Source organism: Otolemur garnettii, unplaced genomic scaffold (assembly GCF_000181295.1).
Source record: "Otolemur garnettii isolate 467f Iridium unplaced genomic scaffold, OtoGar3 scaffold00137, whole genome shotgun sequence".
Taxonomy (NCBI): Eukaryota; Metazoa; Chordata; class Mammalia; order Primates; family Galagidae; genus Otolemur; species Otolemur garnettii.
Window position 1 is genome coordinate 4,475,549 of NW_003852532.1, and position 22,003 is coordinate 4,497,551.

At 36.3% G+C, this 22,003-nt stretch overlaps 1 protein-coding gene across 1 annotated transcript in view; it reads left to right on the top strand.

Moving 5' to 3' along the window:
• Window positions 1-22,003, top strand: part of METAP1 (methionyl aminopeptidase 1) — a 58,287-nt gene that overhangs the window by 31,219 nt on the left and 5,065 nt on the right. Inside the window, exons 3-10 of the mRNA XM_003798499.3 lie at window positions 4,174-4,286; window positions 5,649-5,709; window positions 9,625-9,716; window positions 10,748-10,831; window positions 13,316-13,454; window positions 15,514-15,645; window positions 18,094-18,237; window positions 21,692-21,757. Coding sequence (XP_003798547.1) covers window positions 4,174-4,286; window positions 5,649-5,709; window positions 9,625-9,716; window positions 10,748-10,831; window positions 13,316-13,454; window positions 15,514-15,645; window positions 18,094-18,237; window positions 21,692-21,757 — 831 coding nt within the window. The remainder of the gene's footprint in view (window positions 1-4,173; window positions 4,287-5,648; window positions 5,710-9,624; window positions 9,717-10,747; window positions 10,832-13,315; window positions 13,455-15,513; window positions 15,646-18,093; window positions 18,238-21,691; window positions 21,758-22,003) is intronic.

Genomic DNA, 22,003 nt, shown 5'->3' on the forward strand with positions numbered 1-22,003 from the left:
GGTCTGGGCTGGGGATTCGAACCCACCACCTTAGGTGTATGTGGCTGGCGCCTTAGCCGCTTGAGCCACAGGCGCTGAGCCTGATTTATTGATTTTGATTTGTTGCCTTAAATTGAAGTATAGAGATGGGTTTACATTTAACTTTACTCACACACACATTACACACACATTATCTCTAATGTTTTAGGTGTTTTGCAGAGCTCTTTATTAGCATGTAATATCCAGGAAGTTAAAGCATAGGGATTATAAAGGGTTAGAGTTAAACAGTGTGTTAATAAAAGAGTGTAGAATGGGTCTTTACCTCAGGTTTGCTAACTCATTAAAATGTCTTGTTTCTTCAGTCCTGAATATCTAAGTGCTCTTTCTTTTTGGCACCTAGTATAAGAGAATTAAACAGTAGGCGTTCCCTGTGTAAAAAGAACAGAATTATTACAACACGGGACTTAGGCTGTTGGATTTTACTTACATTCTGTAATACCTGTAGTGTTCAGTATGATACCATCTTATTAGATGTGTCCTCTTGGATCTTCTGGGGTATTTTTCTTTAGTGAGTAAGCCTAATGTTCTTTATCCCTTTGGGCTGTGTTGGAGAGAGAGAGCCCTTAGCTGGTCAGCCCTGTGTCTTTTACACACTAATAAACTGACCCCTGTTGTATAGTGTTGTATAGTGACCGTTCTAGGGAAGGAGGTGGTATGGGAATGGTTGATCTCCAGAGCTAGGAAGAATATGGGGAAAGGCATTGGAGAAAAAGAATATTTGTCCAGGAGGGACCAGGGCATCTTAGAAGATAGCCTTTTATTCCAAGAAACAATAGTTAGATAATACACAGCAGACGGTTCTTGTCATAAAGATGAGATAGTGAGGCTTTCTTAAATGTAATGTGTTTTGATCTCTGATTAAGATTGCCTCATTTACATCTGTGTTCATGTGGGATGTCAGTCTATAATTCACTTTCAGTATCATTGACTGGTCTTAGTACTGGAGCAATTCTGGTGTCATGAAATGAGAACCATTTCCTCCTCTTCTATGTTCTGGAAGAGATTACATAGAATTTGTAATATTTCTTCCTTAAACATTTGGTAGAATTCACCAGTGACCCATCTGGCTCTGGTGTTTTCTAGATTAGAAGGTTAATTTTTTGCACAGGTCATAGGACATTCTCAAGTGTGAGTTAAATAAATGACTCAAGGGCAGAATTTTTTGTGTGTGTCATGGTAAAGAAGACCAGTCAGATTGTAAAGCCCTTAATTAAAAGCACATATGCTGATTCTGGGGTGCAGAGTGTATGTAAGTAGCATTTACTTTCAGTCTGATGTGTAAGACTTGTAGCACTTTACATCTCTAGACTGTATCATTCTACACTTTATGTATCACTGACATGTTCAGCTCCTCTATTTGTCTCTCATTTTCCTGAAGTAAAAGGTAGAAGAATTTGACAGGTATCTTTTCAGTAGCCAAAAATATGATATGAAATCTCCATGTTACAAAAGAACTCTAAATAATACTTGTTCTTCTCTCCTACTCTGCCACACGAGTGTGCTTGAAAATGTGATGTAATGTGTCAGGCAGGACTGGCTCCACCAAGCTTTGTGACCATGGATTACTCTAAGCCTCACCTCTGAAATGCTGGAACCATAGGTTTGCTGTGAAGATTAAATAAGCAAATCCATATAAAGTGCTTAGCATGTGTGCATGCACAGTAAGTGCTCAATAGCTATTTAATTATCATCTCTGGCAGAACCGAGTCAGAATTTTGACTAGAAAATCCTGTCCCAGGGAAAGCTTGGCCACATGTGGTAATGTTGTATCGGCTAACTGGAAGAAGCAGCCTGCATAGAACCTTTTAAGGAATAAAGCCTGGGTGTACTGTGCTTGGGTCAGACCTTGCATGTATTAGGTGCTCATTGACAACCTGCATCTCACCTGGGCCTTTATTGCATTGTGATAGTTAAAAGCTTATGGGTGTTTATTTACATTGCGTTGGCTTTCACAGCTTTTTAAAAAAGACCAGTTACTATGCAGTTTTGCTACCACTTTTAGCTCAATTCAGATATATTAGGTGGCTTATGTGTCTAGCACTTAAAGCTTAGATCAAATTGATCCTAAGATGTAAACTACCTTTTAAAGTGTGAATTTCCACAAGTAAATTATACCTAGAGATTAGAAAAGAACTTGCCATATTTCCTATCTGTGTCTAGATAGCTTTTGGCCTGCATTACCAGTCTACTTTCAACTCTTTTTTGAATATAGATTGAGGACAGGTAAGAATGCAGATCAGCAGGAAGCTTTGAGAGATTTTACACCATTTCCTGCTCCCTCCCCAGGAGTGTATTAAAGCAGAAAGCCTGCATCTTGATTGATATTCTGTCTTAGGTTTCAGGAGAAAATTATCCCTGAGGTTCATATTTCAGACAGAATCACTTAGTGCAATTCATAGCTGAGTTGGCCTCCATTTTGAGCTGTGTTCTATTATGTTTGACCCTAGTGGCAATAAATGGAGTCCATTTTTGTCTCGTGATAAGAAACAGTTTTCCTATTGATGTTAAAATTCACGGTGGCTTTCTTAAACTCCAGAGGGGAGAAATATATTAAACTTCAGTAGCATAGTAGAACCTTCTTTTCTATTCCTTTACTTTACACATAATAATATACATGTGTTCTCTTCCAAAGTAATGTGAATGGGTTTTCTATAGTTTTGCATTCTTTTCAACTGTACCTGAAGGGCTTTTCCATGTTGGCCACATGCTCTGAGGAGGGAATACTGGACTGGGGACTGGAGTTCTTGGATCACTGCCCGTGGCCTCAGTTTCCTCTTCTGTAAGGAAATCAGATTGTCTTTAAGAGCCTCTCTAGCTTAACATTATATGATTTTATCTACTTTCCCTCATTTTATATCTTAAATAGATTATTTAAGGGGGATGTTTTCCTCATATATTTCTAAAATTAATTTGAAGTCTGACTTGTAAAACCTTTATCTCAATACAGTATTTGGGTGGGAGGGACAAGACAGTAAAACTTGTAATAGTCCTGGCCCGGTGGCTCGCACTGTAATCCTATCGCTCTGGGAGTCTGAGACAGGTAGATTGCTTGAGCTGAGAAGGCCAGGTCCAAGAAGGCCTGAGCATGAGTGAGACCCTGAGAAAACTTTCAGTTCTCTAAAAATAGAAAAGCTAGCCAGGCATGGTGTAGAGAGGTTGAGGCGAGAGGATAGCCCAAGAGTTTGAGATTGCCATGAGCTGTAAGGGTGCCACCATCCTCTACTCAACCTATGATAACATGACAGTAGTCAGGAAAAGATCTGTATGTATTGGGAGGTGTTTGGGTCAATACTTGATTTGGGAGGTACTCGAACTCCTATTATTTAAAGTCTTAAGTGAGTACTTTTATTTTACTTGTGGATAAGGAGTGTGTCCAGTGTGCTGCACAGAGGATCTGCTCTGTGTGAATAGGATTCTGAGATGCATTAGTAAATATAACACTATATAGCAATAACTAACATCATTGTGCATGTGATTATTAATTTCTCTTGTGAGTTTTCAGTAAGTTACAACACATTGTTTCCTCTCCTTATCTTTGCATTTTTTCCTGCCTCTTCCTATTAACCCTTTATGAAAAGAGGCAAATGATGGTCATAAAATTTTAAAGCAATATGAAATAATGACTTGAAAGCCATTCATCAGCTAAGTGGAAAAGAATTATCTTTGATTTTAAATTTTCTTTGGGATTTCTTAGGATCTGTTCTTTTAGTTACAATGCAGTTCATTTGTAACATTTGATCTCAGTTGGGAAGGTTTTGCTAAAGCATATGTCATTTCATATTTTAAAATGGGCTTCCTGGGGAATGCATCTAGCATTTACTTGAGAAAAGTAGCTTGTGAGCTGTTCCTATTTGATACTATGTAAAAACACACAATATGTTTAGATAGGGTTTTTTCTTCCAAGACACTTAGATCTTCTAAAAGGAGTTACAAGCATTGTGAATGTATCAGTAAAGCAGTAGTTTGGTGATTTGTGGTAGGGTGAAAGTTTGCTGGATTTTTTTGCTTGGGGTCTTTGGCTTGGCTTTAAAACAAGTTAATTAAAGTATGCTGTTGCTAGGTAGTTTGACCACTGAAAACATTCCTTTCTTTCCCTCTCCCTCTTTCTCTCACATCTCTCTATCCATCTCCCAGAAGATGAAAAGGCAAAGAGAGAAGTGTCTTCCTGGACCGTGGAAGGTGATATTAACACTGACCCATGGGCAGGTTATCGGTATACTGGTAAACTCAGACCACATTATCCACTGGTGAGTAAATAAGGTAATAAGAATTTAACATTCCAACTTTTAGTTTTCTGAAAATGGTACTTACAGTTTGTTTTCCAATAGTGAATCAGATAATCAGGGTTAAGTTTGCAAAGGAACTTGCGTTCTAGCTCTTCAGGTGCATTATTTTGGAGCTTGTAGGGATAAGTGGCAATCATGGAAAAAGTAGAAACATTTTTAAGTGAAAGACTAAAACTTTTAATTTTAAAAATGCCTGAGGTAATGTGGGAATAACTATTGTGAGACCAGAGTGATGGTAGTGTATAGAGTTGTTTCTTGGTATCTGTAGGGGATTGGTTCCAGGACAGCCACCGCCACCCTGTGCAAAAACCAAAATCTACCCATCCTCAGATCCCTTTAAGTTGGCACTTTGCTGTACGTTGCTTGTGCAGCTGTGGATTCTGCATCAGTGGATTCAGCCAACTGTAAATAAGGATTTTTCATCCAAAATTGGTTGAATCCAGGACACAGAGCCTACAGATATGGAGGGTTGATTGTATTACACTTCTCTAAATTTTTTTATTCTGATGTACTTCTACCTTAATTTAGGTGAGACTTTTCTGCACTTTTTTTCCCGTCCTGTATTCTTGTCAGATAGGAGTCCTGAGTTTTAACATGTGTATTCACTGAAGTTGGAATCTATTTGTCATCCTTAAATATTGAAATTCTCTTTATTGATGATTCTCTTTTAATAAAGGGAATACATTTTTAATTTCAAACATTTAGAAAAATATAAAAAACATAAAGTCTCCTTATTTCTACCTTCCAGACACAATGACTACCAATATATATGTTGGTATATATTTATTTGGAGACATGTTATTGTTGTGAGCACTTTGTAGGTCTTATTTTTTTTTTTTTTTTTGAGACAGTCTCACTATGTCACCCTCAGAGTGCTGTGGTGTCATAGCTCACAGCAACCTCAAACTCTTGGTCTTAAGTGATTCTTTTGCCTCAGCCTCTAAGTAGCTGGGACTACAGGCGCCCACCAGCGCCTAGCTATTTTTTTTGTTATAGTTGTCATTGTTGTTTGGCAGGCTTGGCCGGGTTCAAACCTGCCAGCCTTTGTGTATGTGACTGGTACCCTAGCCGCTGAGCTACAGGTGCTGGACCTCCTTATCTAATCTTAATCCTTAGTGGCCTTGGCCACTTTCCCCTCTATTAAATCTCCCATGGAATGAGTGGCATTAAATCTAAGAAAGCTTAATCTTAATGAAATAAATATATGTTAGGATATTTAAATTGTCATTTAAAACTATTTTCATTCAAAAACTTATGAATGAGCTTCTTCTAAGTAATCAATTTTCATAAATCATTTATAATTAACCTCTTTGATGTCTTTAGATGCCAACAAGGCCAGTGCCAAGTTATATACAAAGACCAGATTATGCTGATCATCCCTTAGGTAAGTTTTACTGTGCTGATTCTTTACATTTCATTTTTGGGCTTGGTGACTGCTGCAAAGGGAAGGATTGCTTTTCTTTCAGTGTGGGGCTTCTAATAAATATAAACATTGTATTTTGAAGTTGTATTAGAATATTTAAGAGAATTAAAATTTTTTTTCTCTCATTAGACATCTATCTAGTTCTGAAAACATTTATTTATGTAGCTGTTAGGCACTGCATTCAAAAATAATACTGGATTTTTGTTGTTACATAACTTCCAGATTAAAAACAGTTTTGATTTCTAACATGTCCTCCTGCCTAAATTAAACAGCATCTATTTAGATAAAAGTAGATTATAAAGACCTGAGTGAATGCCTGCCCTAAAGACTTTGGACGATAATAGGAATAGAAATAGTAACAATGGTGGTGATAACGATAGTTATGATGAGAGTGATGGTGATGATGATTCCGTAATAGTAACTGGTATTTATTTTTGCTTAACTATGTGTCAGGCACTGTGCTAAGTTCTTTGCCAGGTGTTACTCCATGTAACGCTTTCAACATGCCCGAGGTAGGTTCTGCTGTCTTCTCCATTTTATAGATCATGATAGTGAGACATACTGAGAAGATAAGTGATTGGCAAAGTAGATAGTGGAGTAATCTCTGACCAGGGGCTCATAATTTAAATTAGACTACATGAAATTATGATTTTGCATGACAAAAATGATTGAATATCAGCAATTCCGTGTGATTTGATCTAGGAAGCTAAGCTACCTTTGCTTTGTTCTTGAAGAAGTGGAAAACTTCATTCAGTTCCTATGGATGTAAGTTTAAAATTCAGTTAAGTCCCACTATGCCACAAAAATGGAAGGAGAAGATGATCCAAATGATAGAAGACGGCTCAGGGTGTATAATTTCATTACTCTATTTAATATTCTTAAATATATTAACTTGTATTTTTAAAAATATACATAGACAAGGCAATTCTAATAGAATAAAATGTATTCCAGTGAAAAGTTTGTCCTACTTCTTGGAAGTAACCACTATTACCAGTTTCTTACAGAACCTTTTTTTTTCCTTACAGAACTTTAAAGAGCTATTCTATATATGTCAGCACATTAGAGCCTCCCCGTTTATACACAGAAGGAACAAACTATACATACCTTTCTGTATTCTCTTAATATATCTTGGAAATATTCCGTATAAGCCCAGATAATGCAGTCTTTTTTTTTTTCTTTTTTTTATACAGTTTTTGGCCAGGGCTGGGTTTGAACCCACCACCTCCGGCATATGGGGCCAGCGCCCGGCTACCCAATAATGCAGTCTTTCTAGTGACTCAAGTATTCCATTATCTAGATGTGTCATAATTTATTGAAATAGGCTCCTGCTAATGGGTATTTAGATTATGTCCTGGTTTTTCCTTCTGCCAGTTTGACTTCAGTGATTGTTTTTGTATTTATATCTTTGTCCATGTGTGTGAGAGTATCTTTGTAGGTTAAGACGTCAAGTAAAATATGTGAATTAGCATTTTTGATTTTGAGATGTACTGTAGATTTCTGCCAATTATTATTTCCATTAAAAACATGTGGGAGTCTCTTTTCTCCTCTATCTTTCATAGCATACTGTTTTATCAAGTTTTCTGATCTTTCCTAATCTGAAAGATGAAAAATGGTATTTTGCTGTTACTTTACTTTGCATTTTTAAATTATGGGTTAGATTGAGCATCTTTTTATATGTTTAAAGTCATTTATGATTTTTTTTTCCTTTTGAACTGTCTGTTCATATTCTTAACCTTTTTTTCCCTCTTAGGTTACTAATTTTTTCCATATTAATTTATAAATGTTCTTTCTATATTAAGGAAAATGATTTTTTGATATATGTGCTAAAAGTGTTTTTTCCTAATTGACCATTTATATTTCATTATTATAAAAATTTATCAATGTTTTTCTTTTAAGGTGTGTATGGTTTTATGACTTAAACTTTTCTGGTTTAGAAGTTAGAAAATTATTTTCCTATGTTTTCTTTTATTATTTTCATGGTTTCCAATCTTTTTGCCTGTATGATAAAAAGTTTTGAACTATCCGAAGATGATTTAGTATTAGGAGTTAACAGGGATGGAGCTTAATTTTTTCTCACAAGAAGACTTGGTTATGACATCACTGGTTATTTAAAAGATTAATCTTTTCCTTATAGATTCAAATGCAACCAATATCATTATATTGCATTCTTGTATGTTTTGGGATTTATTTGGAGTCTATTCTGTTTCAATAACCCATGTGTCTAATCATGTGCCATTGCCAAACTCTTAATTATTATAGCTGTATAATGTTTTAATATTTGGTAGGCCTTGTTGCCCCCACCTTTCCTCTTTTTCAGAATTTTCCTGGCTATTCTTGCATGTTTGTTTTTCCATGTGAAGTGTAGAATCAGCTTGTCTGGTTCCCAAAATTATCCTGTTGGGATTTTTTATTGGGATAGTATTAAGTTTATAGATTAATTTTGGAAGAATGGGCACCTTTACAATATTGAGTCTTCCTATCCAAGAACAGGGTATGTTATTCTATCTTATTTAAGTCTCTTTTTATGTCTTTCAGTAGTGTTGTCAGATTTTCTTCATATGTCTTTTATTGTTAGTATTTTATCTTTTTAGTTATTTTTGTGAGTTGTATCTTCTGTATTTTTTAGCTCATTATTTGTATGTGGGAATTATTTATTTTGATATATTTACTTACAAATCTGCCAACTTGCTGAATCCTTACTTCTAGTTATTTACTAGATGATTCTTTTGTTCTTGGGATATATAATCATATCTGAAATTGATGAGAATTTTGTCTTTTCCTTTCTAATTTTACATGTCTTATTTTCTGTCTCTTGTTTAATTGCATCTGCCAGTATGCACAGAACAGTGTTAAATAATAGGGCTGATAATGAGGATTCTGGTGTGCTAGTTCTTGGCTTGAGATTTATGTTTAGCATGTTAAGGTGGTAGCTGGCCATGCTGTCAGAATACCTTTCTGGGTGATTGTTTTCCTTCTTAATTTATGACTGTGATGAATTAGATAAACAGATATGGTAATATTGAACTATTCCTGCTTTCTGGTATGAATTTTGTTTAAATCAAACCATGGTGTATTATATGTTTATTAGATTCTATTTGTTAATATTTTATTTCTTTTGGCCGTCAGTACTTTCAAACAAGATGAATTGGTAATTCTGTTATTTTTGTCAGATTTTGAAATAATTGCTATACAGGCTTCATTACTTTTAAATTCATGTAAAATTCGAAGTAAGTAATGAATTTCATTAGAAGATTCTTAAACTTTTCTTGATTGTGACCCAGAGTGAGAAGTGGGTTTTATAACATGATCTTTGTTATGTGCGTGTAATATAAATTAACAAGCATTTCACAGCAGCACTTATTCTTACTCTGTGTAACCTATTGTTTTCTATTTATTTGCTTTTTGAAAAATGTTAGTTGTAGCCCATTTTAGGTCACAAATTGCACTTTGAAAGACATTGACTTAGGTTCTACTTCAAAAAATAAGTAATATTACTGACTCATTAGTTGTTGCTCCAGTTGCTTCATAAGGTACCGATCATGAAAACATTTTGTCAGTTGTATGGTACTGTCAAATGTGATTCATTTACAGAACTTATTAGCACACTGCCTGGCATATAATAAGTACTCTATAAATATTGACTGATTTCTAATAGATCTGAGCATTTGTTCTTTAGAATTTTTTCTCCAATTTGTTTAGCGTATTATTTGCATGTTGAAAATATTTTTAAAATAATCTAACCATATTCCCAGATTATGAAATACCATTGTGTGAAACAGTGAGAAGTGACTATTATTATGTCATCAGGGATATAATTATGCTACTAAATACATCTTTCTATTCATTTTAGTTTTACTTACCGATTTTCTATTCCAGGAATGTCTGAATCTGAACAGGCTCTTAAAGGTACTTCGCAAATTAAATTACTCTCATCTGAAGATATAGAAGGGATGAGACTTGTATGTAAGGTAAAAGTTTTGTTCTCTCCCCACCCCTCCAAAGAAGCAGTACATGTTTAAGTAGTACTTAGACACAAAGTCAGTGATCTACTGATTGATCAAGATATCAGATGTTACAGTGTAAGACTGTATATGACAAGCCATACTTAGTTTTCATAAAACTATTGTTAGAATATATTTTTAGCCAACAGTTCTTTTCTGCTTGAGTAGCCTATTTGAAAATTAATTTCATAGGTAATCTATATTTCAATGATAGTCTTTAAGAACCAGGATTTTATGATATTTCTCTTACTGATATTTTTTCCCTGCAAATTTATAATAATATAAAACGAAGTTTAAGGCTCATAGAGGGTTGGACTAAAAGTCCTGTTGACCTGTGATGTATGGTAGTAGTGCCTGTACTTAACAGATGAAATAATGAATTTATATTTCTCTGAAGAAAAATAATTGCTATATTAATACTGTTCCATTTAGATGTGAATTTTGAGATTTTTATGTAGTGCTTTAAAAGTCATTTGATATTTTCTTTGATAATGTGGAAAATTTTATATTCCTGTCATTTATTTGTTGTGATTCTTTGAGGATATTCATTCATCTATTCTTTCATTTCTCTCTACCCTTCCCTATTATAGAAATGTGTGAAGACTCAATCTCCACAGTTGATTATTGTTTAGGTTATTTAGAATGTACATTTTTACATAGAAATCAGTTCCCCTTACTTACTAAGCCATTTGCCAGTTAGCCTAATTAATATATAAAATGTATACTTACACATTTTATATAATATAAATATGTATAAATGTATACTTACACATTTTATATAATATACTTATATGAAATACTTACACATTTTATATATTATATAAAATGTATACTTATACATTATAAGATATTATATATTATAAACATATATCTAACAAAATTATTCAAAGAAGATTCATTTGACTAATTTTCCACAAAATCTAAGAGATTCCAGAAGGTTAATGTTTCTAATTATATTCCATTTCCTTTGAATACATTAAAGTATTCCTTCTTTACAGCTCGCTAGAGAAGTTTTGGATATTGCTGCTGGGATGATTAAACCAGGTGTAACTACTGAAGAAATCGATCATGCTGTACACTTAGTAAGAACTTTATTTTTTATTTAAAAAAATTTACATTGTTAAATGTTTTAGAATTCAAAATTAAGGAGACTTAAGTTATAAATAAAATGTCTAAGTAACCTGGTTAAGCTAACTTGAATGCAAGTTTTTGCTTTGCTTCAAATATGGAAAACATTTAACAGTTATTATTCCCATCACTAAGTAATGGTAAGGTCAGAAGTGAGCTTGAAATATCTTGTTTCTGAAATCTCACATTTCATAAGCATTTTAGTTCAGCTTTTATACATAGTAAAAGGATTAATTTTATCAGTGTTTTAATTAAATCATGCCACTACATACATCAAGTATTCTGAGATGAAAGAAAGTAGTGTAGATAAATATAATAGTAAATATGATAGGTGTTTTTTTTAACATAAAGATTTTGTACCTATCAAAGATGAGTAGCTGAGTACACATGTAGGAATAGAATGGTCACAAAGCAAGAATGATAATTATTTAATATAACACATGGAAAATGAACCATACTTGTTCTAGTGATCCAACAAATGCAGATTATAAAGACCTAGTAAATTAGTTAAATATTTTTAAAGATGTTTATATCCATTGCTTGTGTGGAGATGATGATGCCAGTCTTTGCTTGGTATTGGTATTATAAATTGGGACAGTGCTTTTGAAAGAATTTGACAGTGTGTCTTGAACTATGAAAATGTTTATAAATTTTTCTATTCCTAATTTGGTAAATCCTGATATTGGGGTATTGTTCTATAGGTTAGTATACAATGGAGAGCTTGCAGTAATGACAGTTGAGTACTAAGAGCCAGGCACTCTTTTAACACCTTAACTGCCGTGTGAGTTATATTTACGCCTACTTTTGTGCCTAGGGCAGTGGTTCTCAACCTTCCTACAGCTGCAGTGTATTTTCATTGTTAAAAACGGTTGCTATCCACAGGTTGAGAACTGCTGGCCTAGGGGCTTGTGAAGCATACATAACTCACGTCTCTTGACCTATCTTGACCTAACACCATGATGACTGGGCACACATAACTCAGTCGTTAGTGCACTGGCCACATGCACTGGGGCTGGTGGGTTTGAACCCTGCCCAGGCCTGCTAAACAAGGACAACTGCAACAAAAAAAAAGCTGGGCGTTGTGGCGGGCACCTGTAGTCCCAGCTACTAGGAAGGCTGAGGCAAGAGAACTTCTTGAGCCCAAGAGTTTGAGGTTGCTATGAGCTATGACACCACAGCACTCTATGGAGGGTGACAAAGTGAGACTCTGTCTCAATAAAAATAAATTAAATAAAAAGAATAAAACACCATGGCTGCAAGGAAAACTGTTTTTCTATTGTAGCAGTGTGTTCAGTGCTTTTACTTTAACTCATTTAGTCTCCCCAGTGACCTCTGGTGGTAGAGACTGTTCCCATCTCTTATTTTATAGATAAGGAATTGACATTTTCAGTCAAGACACTCTAATTCTGTATGTTTTCAACTCTTCTTTATACTGCTATGAGAAGTATAGAAGTTTATCTGTCAGTAAGGGAAAAGCCATAGGGCATGTAGTTATTAGTTGTAGAATTTTTTTGTAATTGAGGAAACTTCAAATTAATTTAGATTTCCATTAGTAGTGGAATTGCTAGTATAATAATGGTGTCTTTCACAAATGGTATTTTATGGAACCATTAGAAAATTACTAGCCTAACATATGTGGCAGTGTAGAAACAGAAATTGTGTGTTGTGATTACCACTGTGTGAGAACATCCAGGTGAAGTAAGGCTTATTATGGAGACCAGACCATTTTCTCTCTAAGCATTCATCGTTGTTCCACTGAATGTAGTGATTATCTCTAGAAGTACTTTACCATTTCTTAATTATACTAATGATTCTTTTTTTGGTCATAGGGATATGTTTGTTTCTGTATAAGAAATTATAATTACATTAAAATGCTAATATTACTTTAGATCTTACCTGTTTATTTCAAATAACATATTTTTAGTTAATGCTAAAGTAACATTTGTATGGTTATAGTGTGGGATGACTATCACTCATCTGAAATGCATGGTACATAGAAATGTTTCAGGTTTCAAATTTAATTGGAGTTTGGAATATTTGAGTTATACTTAACTAATTGAGCATCACTAATCTGAAAATTTGAAATCCATAATTCTCTAGTGAACGTTTCCTTTGAACGTCTGTTGATTCAGAAGCTGTAAGATTTTGGAGCATTTTGGAGTCTCAGATTAGGAATACTCAAGCTGCATGTGAATTTGATTTTCCTTTGAGAAATTACCAGTAAACTGGTTTGCATATAGTGTATGTGATTGGCACAGACTGTTTGGATACGGTTTAAGATAATATCCACTGTTTCTAAAAGAAAATATTAAGTTCTTTATGGTAATGTCTGTCCAGCTTTTTTGATGTTTTTCAATTTATTCATTGTGTATGTAGTACAGATTAATTTTTTCCTTTTGCACATTCCAAATTATTTTCTCTGTTTTAATTTGTTATAGGCATGTATTGCAAGAAATTGCTATCCTTCTCCCCTGAATTATTATAATTTCCCAAAATCTTGTTGTACCTCAGTAAATGAAGTCATCTGCCATGGAATTCCAGACAGACGGCCCTTGCAAGAAGGTGATATTGTTAATGGTAAGGAATATGTGACTTTTGTCACCATGAGCAAACAAGGTCTGGGGAATCTGTTGGTGACTTGTGGTTTTTTTTTTTACTTGCTTTCTGTACTTAGACTTTTTCCTATTTGAAATTCAGTATCACTCTAAAATCTCCAGAATCCTTTATGTTACGGTTTTGTGCATGTTGCTTTTGGTATACTTACTACTAGTGTGATTGATGTGTTTGATTCACTTGTGTTTCTTTAATGTTAAATCTCATGTGATTGGTAAACAGGTGAAAAATGTCAATGAAATATGGAAGTGATGTTAGGTCTAGTGTGTTTGGTCTTTGTTTTCGAAGTCCACTAATGGTTTTGAAGGGAAGAGAGCAGGCCAGGCTGGCTTTCTTTTTTCTTTGTCTTCTCTTCTTCCTCCCCGCCACCTTTTCTTTTTCTCCTCCTCCCCTTCTTCGTCTGCCTCCCTGCCCTTCCTTTTTGAGACAATAATCTTGCTCTGTTGCCTGGGCTAGAGTGCCATGGCCTCAGCCTAGCTCAGAGTAACATTCTCAAACTCCTGGGCTTGAGCAATCTTCCTGCCTCAATCTCCTGAGTGGCTGGGACTCTGGGAGGCTGCCGTCATGCCTGGCTAAGGATAGGCTTTCATACAGATAAGGGGAAACCCTTAGTAATGCAGGAAGACCTTAAGAAAAAAGCTGAAAATTTTGCAGAAGTGCCTTTTTCAAGTGAAAGTGGCTTTAAAGACCCCTATGTTAAACTGGCTTGAGAAGCTGCAGGGATAGTGGAAGACGCTGCAAAGACATTCCCGTCTGTAATTAACAAACACTATTTTTTTTTTTTTTTAAAGATAGAGCCTCAAGCTGAGCCCCTGGGTAGAGTGCCATGGCTTCACTGCTCACAGCAACCTCCAACTCGTGGGCTCAAGCGAGTCTCCTGCCTCAGCCTCCCAAGTAGCTGGGACCACAAGTGCCCGCCACAACGCCCAGCTATTTTTTTTGGTTGCAGCCATTATTGTTGTTTGGTGGGTCCAGGCTGGATTCAAACCTGCCACCTTAGGTGTATGTGGCTGGCGCCTTAGCCGCTTGAGCCACAGGCGCTGAGCCAACAAACCCTATAGATGAAGGCTTCCCTACGTGATGTTTTTAACATTGATACAATCTCTTTGGCAGTCAGGTATCTTAAAGGACCTATATACGGTTAAAGAGGCTTGACCAAATGTGCTTACTAGATACACATTTGGAGTATTACAGTGACATAGTAGTAATGTATTCCTAAACATGGGGATAAAGAGATGGATGGATATTCACAAAAAAATGAAAGGCAAATGAGTTTTTAAAAAAATTATAGTACAGGATAAGTTTTTCTACTTACTTATTTCCTAGGAGGAGAAGACAGTCATTAAAGATAAGTGAAAATAGGGCCGGGTGCGGTGGCTCACACCTGTAATACCAGCACTCTGGGAGGCCGAGACGGGTGGACTGCCTGAGCTCACAGGTTTGAAACCAGCCTGAGCAAGAGTGAGACCCCATCTCTAAAAATAGCCAGGCGTTGTGGTGGGTGCTTGTATTCCCAGCTACTCAGGAGGCTGAGGCACAGAATCGCTTGAGCCCAAGAGTTTGAGGTTGCTGTGAGCTATGACACCACACAGCACTCTACCAAGTGCAACAAAGTGAGACTCTGTCTCAAAAAAAAAAAAGTAAAAATAGTATTTTGTATTTAATGTCAATGTAACAGAGTCCTTAGTTTAATGTTACTAACTTGGGTTATTTACCTTGCATGATTGTGTCCTGAATACATTTTTCTTCTGCTACAAATGATCTAATGTAAGAGTATAAAAACAAGTATCTGGAGTGTGCTACATGGCCATAATCTTGTTCTCCACAGTGAGTAATACTAAACACATGCATTATACTCAAGGAGTTTCTGTTGGGCTGTAACTCCTTATCCCCTGGTGTCTAATCAGAGAATGCAGGAGTCAATCTTTTTCATTCAAGTGCTTGATGCTGTCATGTTGGAAAATTCAGTTCTGTTTTAAAATGAAAGTAAGTGAGGTCGTTATATTTGCACATTCTCTTTCAGTGGACATCACTCTCTATCGCAATGGTTATCATGGAGACCTGAATGAGACATTTTTTGTTGGAGACGTGGATGAGGGAGCGCGGAAACTCGTTCAGACCACGTATGAGTGCCTGATGCAAGCCATTGATGCAGGTCAGCCTCAGCACTGGGGACCCATTGGCACTGCTGTGCATCCATGTGCCACGTATGACCCAGCACTGCAGTGCTGTGCATTCTTTGTACCTCCAGCTTTGCCTCTTCCTGAGTTAGTTCTGGGTTTTAGCAGTAATGGATGTGAGGGTGATTTGAGAATCCCTTAATGGTGATGGACCAGAAGAATGCTTGTCACCCTTTGTCTCTTTGATTTGTGATTTGTCTTCCTTTCTTTGCCTGATCAATGAGGAGTTTATAGATGGTTTTTAAGTGCATTTTTTATTCTACTTTTTAATTCTTTCAACTATGTAAATAATTATGTTCCCCTGATAAAAATAAATTAAAACTGAAGATTATGAGAGAAAAGTGGGTGGTTCTTTGTTACCCTTGCACCCCACCCCCTTGCTTTTCATATCTTTTTCTTGTGAGAGGTCTCCACTGTTAACATTTAGGTTTTCTCTCTCCTGTGTGCTAATATATACACATGTGCATGTGCATTTGCATATTTAATAAACTTAAATGAAATTGAAATATTCTGTGATTTGGTATTTTTACAACTAATAATATCTGAGACATTTTTCCAAATTAGCTTACATACCTACATACATCAATTGAACTCATTCCTTTAATGGCCATGTATTATGTTCTGTCGTATCAAAATTTCTCTATTTCCCTACTGGATTTTGGTGATTTCCAGGTTTCTTATTATTTTAGTACTGGGTAGAGATGTGAGTATTTCTGCAGGGTTTTTCTCAGGTTGTCTGTCTTTATCTATACAGACAACTTATCTAGGCTTTTTGTCTACTCAGTGTGGGATGAGAGAAGGAAAGGAAAGCTGTTAACAGTGGATTTTTGGAGTTGCTAACAGACCATTAATAAAAAGACAGACAGCTTGCCAGTTAAGTCCTTACCACCTGCACTTACTATGCAGTGTATTATCTTGCTTCCTCCCACTCCCTGCAGAAAACCCTGCTATATCAACAAAACACTGAACAGGACAGAGTCCTTAGACAAATATAACAATTGTCTCTAATAATGTTGATCCATTATTTTTATTATTTTTCATTCTTTAACATGCATGGGAGATGGTAAAGTTTTTACTAATTCAGTAAAGTTGGAGGAATAAAAATGAAAGAATATATTTTTGTGTATCAGTATGTGAAATTTTTTTAGCATTCACTATTGATTATTTTAGTATTCTATGACACATGGATTGTGATTTGTGAAAGCTTCAGTTTTGAACAATTTTTAGGGTATCTGCCAGATGATATGTTTAATGTTTATATCATTTTTGCTTTTTGATTGAAACAGCCAAACGGCTGGAATGTGGTTTTGCAAAGACACCTGACTAGAATGTAACAAGAACCTCTCAGAAAGTAGCATCTTCATAACAGTAGGAGACAATCAAAGTTGCTTCATCTCTGCACAGTGCCCTTTGTATATTTGTGCTTCCCACTTTCTACCAGTGTGACTGCTTACCTTGGTGTAGTGCTAGAGAGTTTGAAAAGTTGTTGAAATTAACCTTGTAGAGTTTCTTAATCTGTGCATATAATGCATGTTGGGGCGGAGACTATACTTTTTTGTTGTACGGGCCTGTTCTATGCACTGTAAGATTCTTAGCAGCATCCCTGGTCTCTACTCACTAGATGCCAGTTACACCCCCTCACCCTACCCCCACTCCCCGTTGTGTGGCAGCAAAAAGGGTCTCTAGGTAAATTGCTCACAGTATGAAAATTAAGGGTTAAGGCTCTCCCCTGTCACCTTCTCTGTGCAACACGGATTAAAATTTTTGTTGTGCAAGGAGAGCCCGAACAGCACACTGAGAACCACTTTTGTTTGGCTTTTATCGAAATGATAGTAAAATTCATAGCCATGAAATGGGAAGTATATAGGGAGAAGCATATTTCTCTTCTTCACAGTTTGAGAACCATTTCGTGCTTGAGAACCATAAAGCAGCCCAGGGGAAGTAATTCCTTCAGAAGTTGACCAGACTGAAACTCAGTACAAATCAGGTTGCTTTTTGGACGTTGCTTTTGCTCCTGGTGTGATTTCTTACCTCTTCTTACTCTTATAGACTAGCACAGAATAGAAAAGGAAAGAATAAAATAGAACAGAACACGTTAGTTAGGAGAGGCTGGGAAGAAAAGCATGTTTTCCATTCTGTTGTTTATTCTTTACTGTTAGAGAAAGCAGAAGTTGCCTGTCCCAACCACTTAATACTGCAGTGGATCTTCCTTTTTGGCATCAAAGGGAGAACTGCAGGTATTCCTGGTTTTAATCAGCTTTGCCATTTGCTGGCTGTATGGCCTCTGTGTGCTTGGTGTTCTTACCTGTAAGTTTAGACACAAAGGCATATAAAACATGTAGAAAGGTTCCTGGCACGTAGATGGTAATTGCTTAGTAGGTGTTGTCATTACTCTTTGTCATGAATCTTCTCTTTCTTTTCAGTCAAACCTGGTGTTCGATACAGAGAATTGGGAAACATTATTCAGAAGCATGCCCAAGCAAATGGGTTTTCAGTTGTTCGAAGTTATTGTGGGCATGGAATCCACAAGCTTTTTCATACAGCCCCCAATGTACCCCACTATGCCAGTAAGTACTATCCAAAGATTTGGAATATGCTAACCATTTATTTAACAAGTGTTTATTAATAGAATTAATAGGACTTATTTTTTGCTCATTAATCTATTATCTGGAACAGACCTCCAAAATGTATATTTATTCAAACATAATTCATGTTCATGTCTTACATAATAGTCCAAGGCAGGTATTGTTGGTCACTGTAGGGGAAGGCAGTTATTCTGAGATCTATGCTCTGTCATCTTCAACCTATGGTTTTAAGAGTCACCTTGGGAGTTGCCCATCTAGTCAAAAGATAGTGGGTGAAGGAGAGAGAAGTTTGAAGGGGTATGGTTGGAAGTTTTAATGAGTTACCCTGAAATTGGCATAAATGACTTACATTTATTTTCCATCGGCAAGAATTCAGTCACATGGCTGCATCTAACTGTGGGGGAGGTTGGGAAATGGAACATAGCTGAGTACTCTGGACTGGATTTTGCCAACAGTCAACATTCTGCCGAGGTCTAGCAGTAACTGTACTGACTGACTAGGTGAAATCAGTTCATCTCGCTTGGTTTAATGTATGTCAGGTCTTGCATTACCTTTCCTCAAGCTGAGTACCTGCTAGATGATAGAATAATTAAGGTAACAGAAGATGTTCAGTCTCTTCCAGAAAGTGTCTTCCAGTGTCTTCTCTGGAGGTATTAGACTGTGCAGGAGTGAGTCTGTTACTTAGTGCCAGAAATGAAAGCTGTCCACAGGAGACACAAGGCATATAAAGCATGTAGAAAGGCTCTTGGCACATGGAGTGCTCTCCAGCACTCTACACCAATATCTATGGATACCTGGGAAAGAATTTAGCATGGGTCTATTGAGCAGTGGTAAACACATTCCTATATTTCTTTATGCTGAAATGTACATCTGTAAATAGTAGGAAGTGGTACGTACCTTAGAATTGTTATGAGGATTGAGATAATACATGGAAAGCACTTTGAACTCTGCATCAAAAGCATTGAATGTTAATTTTTAGAATGACAGTGCTTGTATGCATTATCTCATTTGATCATTGCAACTCTTTGGATACTTTCTAAGCCTGTACAGAAGTGATTTATTTGCTCAAGGTCACATTAAATGCTAGAGCTAGCATTGGTACCTGGATTCTGTCTGGCTTTTTGAAGTCAGTCTTTTCTCCTATACTTCATGCTTGTGAGTAAGGACTGAAGAAATTTGGCACTGAGTCTCCCGTGGGAGCACTGAAGAATGGTTGAGATTTTGTTTGGTGGAGGGGATTTGCTTTGAAGCATGAATAGGTGCTTCAAATTGAGGTGAGCAGAGTCAGGATATGCTTGGCTGAGTGTTACATGTTAAGGACCAGCAGTGGGCAGTGCCTGCAGGGTAAACACCAGGTGTAGGAAATTGGCTTCATCTGGAGGATTCTTCAGAAACATTTTTTGGGCAGAAGAGTAGCTTGGTGAAGCTGGTCTTTTGGGAAGACTCATTTGGCAGTGGTGGCTAGGATGTATTGTAGATGGGAGGTACTCAAGGTAGGCTAATGGGCAGTTAGGGTTGTAGTCCAGGTGTGAGGCAGACTTACTCAGTCTTAATAGAATTGAGAGATTTTGAGACTTGGTCTGGGTTAGGTTTTGACTCAGGGGAATGTTGTGGCTGGTTTGATTTTCTGTCCAGACCACTGTTAAAATTTTCATCTCAGCAATAAGGCTGTTGCACTTTTTATAATTCATGTGTTCACTGAAGTATCACTTTTAATTTTCTTCAAGAACTTTTTTCTTTGCATTCACAACTTGGCCAACTGGCACAAAAATTCTAGCTTTTGACCTATCTCAGCTTTTGACATGGCTTCCTCCCATTTCTAGCTTTTGATTTAAAGTCAGAGACTTCATTTCACTAGATGACTTAGAGGCCATTATAGGGTTATTAACTGGCCCAATTTCAATATTGTTGTGTCCTGGGGAATAGGAAGGCCCAAGGACAGGGAGAGAGATTGATGGTGAAGTTACCAGAACACATAAAACATTTATATGTTGAGTTTTCCATCTTCTGGTCATGGTTTGGGTCGCTCCCAAACAAGTATAACAGCTAAAGACTACTAATTCCAGATCACCATAACAGACATAACAATAATGAAAAAGTTTGAAATATTGTGAGACTTACCAAAATGTGACACCGAGACACGAAGCTCAGTGAGCATATCCCATGGCTGACAGACCTGCTCAGTGCAGGGTTGCCACAAACCTTTTACTTGTTTAAAAAAACAACCATGCAGTATCCATGAAGCACAACAAAAGGAGGTATGCCTGTATCTTACAGTAATTATGTGAGCTAGACAGTGGAGCAGGTATACATTTTTTAAGAAGTACCCAGTACGGTGTCTGCAATATACAGTTCCTCAGATAATAGACATTTTTGTTGAGTGAGATATTTTGAGAAACTACAAGTTAATAGTTTAAATGAGTAGGCATCATAACTTTCCAAGAGTAATAATGAATCCGTGACAGAAACAGTAGTGGGACTTAGAATGCTGTATTGGTGGTGCTATCCAGTTGACACCATTACCAGAGCACCTAGAAAGGCTGATGCGTCTGCCCTCTGGTGGCAGTCACTGGCGTAACACAGTCACTCCGTTAGCTGGCACCCTTATTCGTTCTTACTTTTTAATTTGAAATTTAAACTGGTTCTCCTTTGTCTGAAATTGTCTAAAAAGGCATATGCCTATTTTTAAAAAGTCTTGGCATTTTTTGTGTAGATGGCAAGTCTGGATACTTTAAATCCATAACTGTGTTTTTCGTGGTGGTTCTGAAAAATGCTCTCATATTAGCAAACTTGGACAAAAAAGGTAAAAAATTATTTGGAAGAGAAATGAAATTTGTTTTCAAATAAAAATGGTCTCCTCAGCATTTAAAATCAACAGGTGAGTGTGCAAAAGTTGGTCTGTTCCCTTTTTGAAAGTGAGAAAAAGACAACTAATAAAATGTTATGAAAATCATGTAGTTATTTCTATAGATTGGATCCCTGTACATAAAAATATATATACCGCAAAGAGGTAGGGGTCTTCTGGCATAATCAGAAATGTTTGTTGTTCTCCTTTAAACTTCTGTACCCAGATGAGTAATGGAACTTTGCTTGGTTCTGAGATTGCAATGCTAATCATGCAGTAACAAATGGTGACATTTTTTCTTTTATAGAAGTGATAATCATATCTGAAAGCCAGCCTACAAATATCTGTATTTTCCTAGAGAAAACATAAGCAGAATAAAGATGCGTAGGACAGTATGTGCCCCAAAGTAGGTGGTGTTTCCAAGTACCTGTTTGTCAAGTGATACACTTTAAGAAAGGGAATCAGGAAAGGAGAAAATAATTAAAGAGTCACTGCTGGGATTATAAGCTATGTACCCTTTATAGTTAGTCATTCACTGATACACTATTATTGCCTTACTATATTTTGAGAATATTTTTTCTTTAATTTTAGAAAATAAAGCAGTTGGAGTGATGAAGTCAGGCCATGTGTTTACAATTGAGCCAATGATTTGTGAAGGTAAGAAGGATTCAGTGACATTTTTAAATAGAATTTTATTTAAGTTATTCATCAAATCAGAGGTCTGTTCTGCTTGCTTTCTTTTTGCTTCTTTTCCACTCCCTGTTCCATCTCAAAGTTGGTTCACTATTATGCAGAGAACCGAAAATTTTAAGGGCTGGCAAGAAAGTCATAAAGATCCTCTCAGGGTGCATTGCATGTGGTAATAATTAGGAACTGCGTTGAGCCTCTGTAGAAGTTCTTACT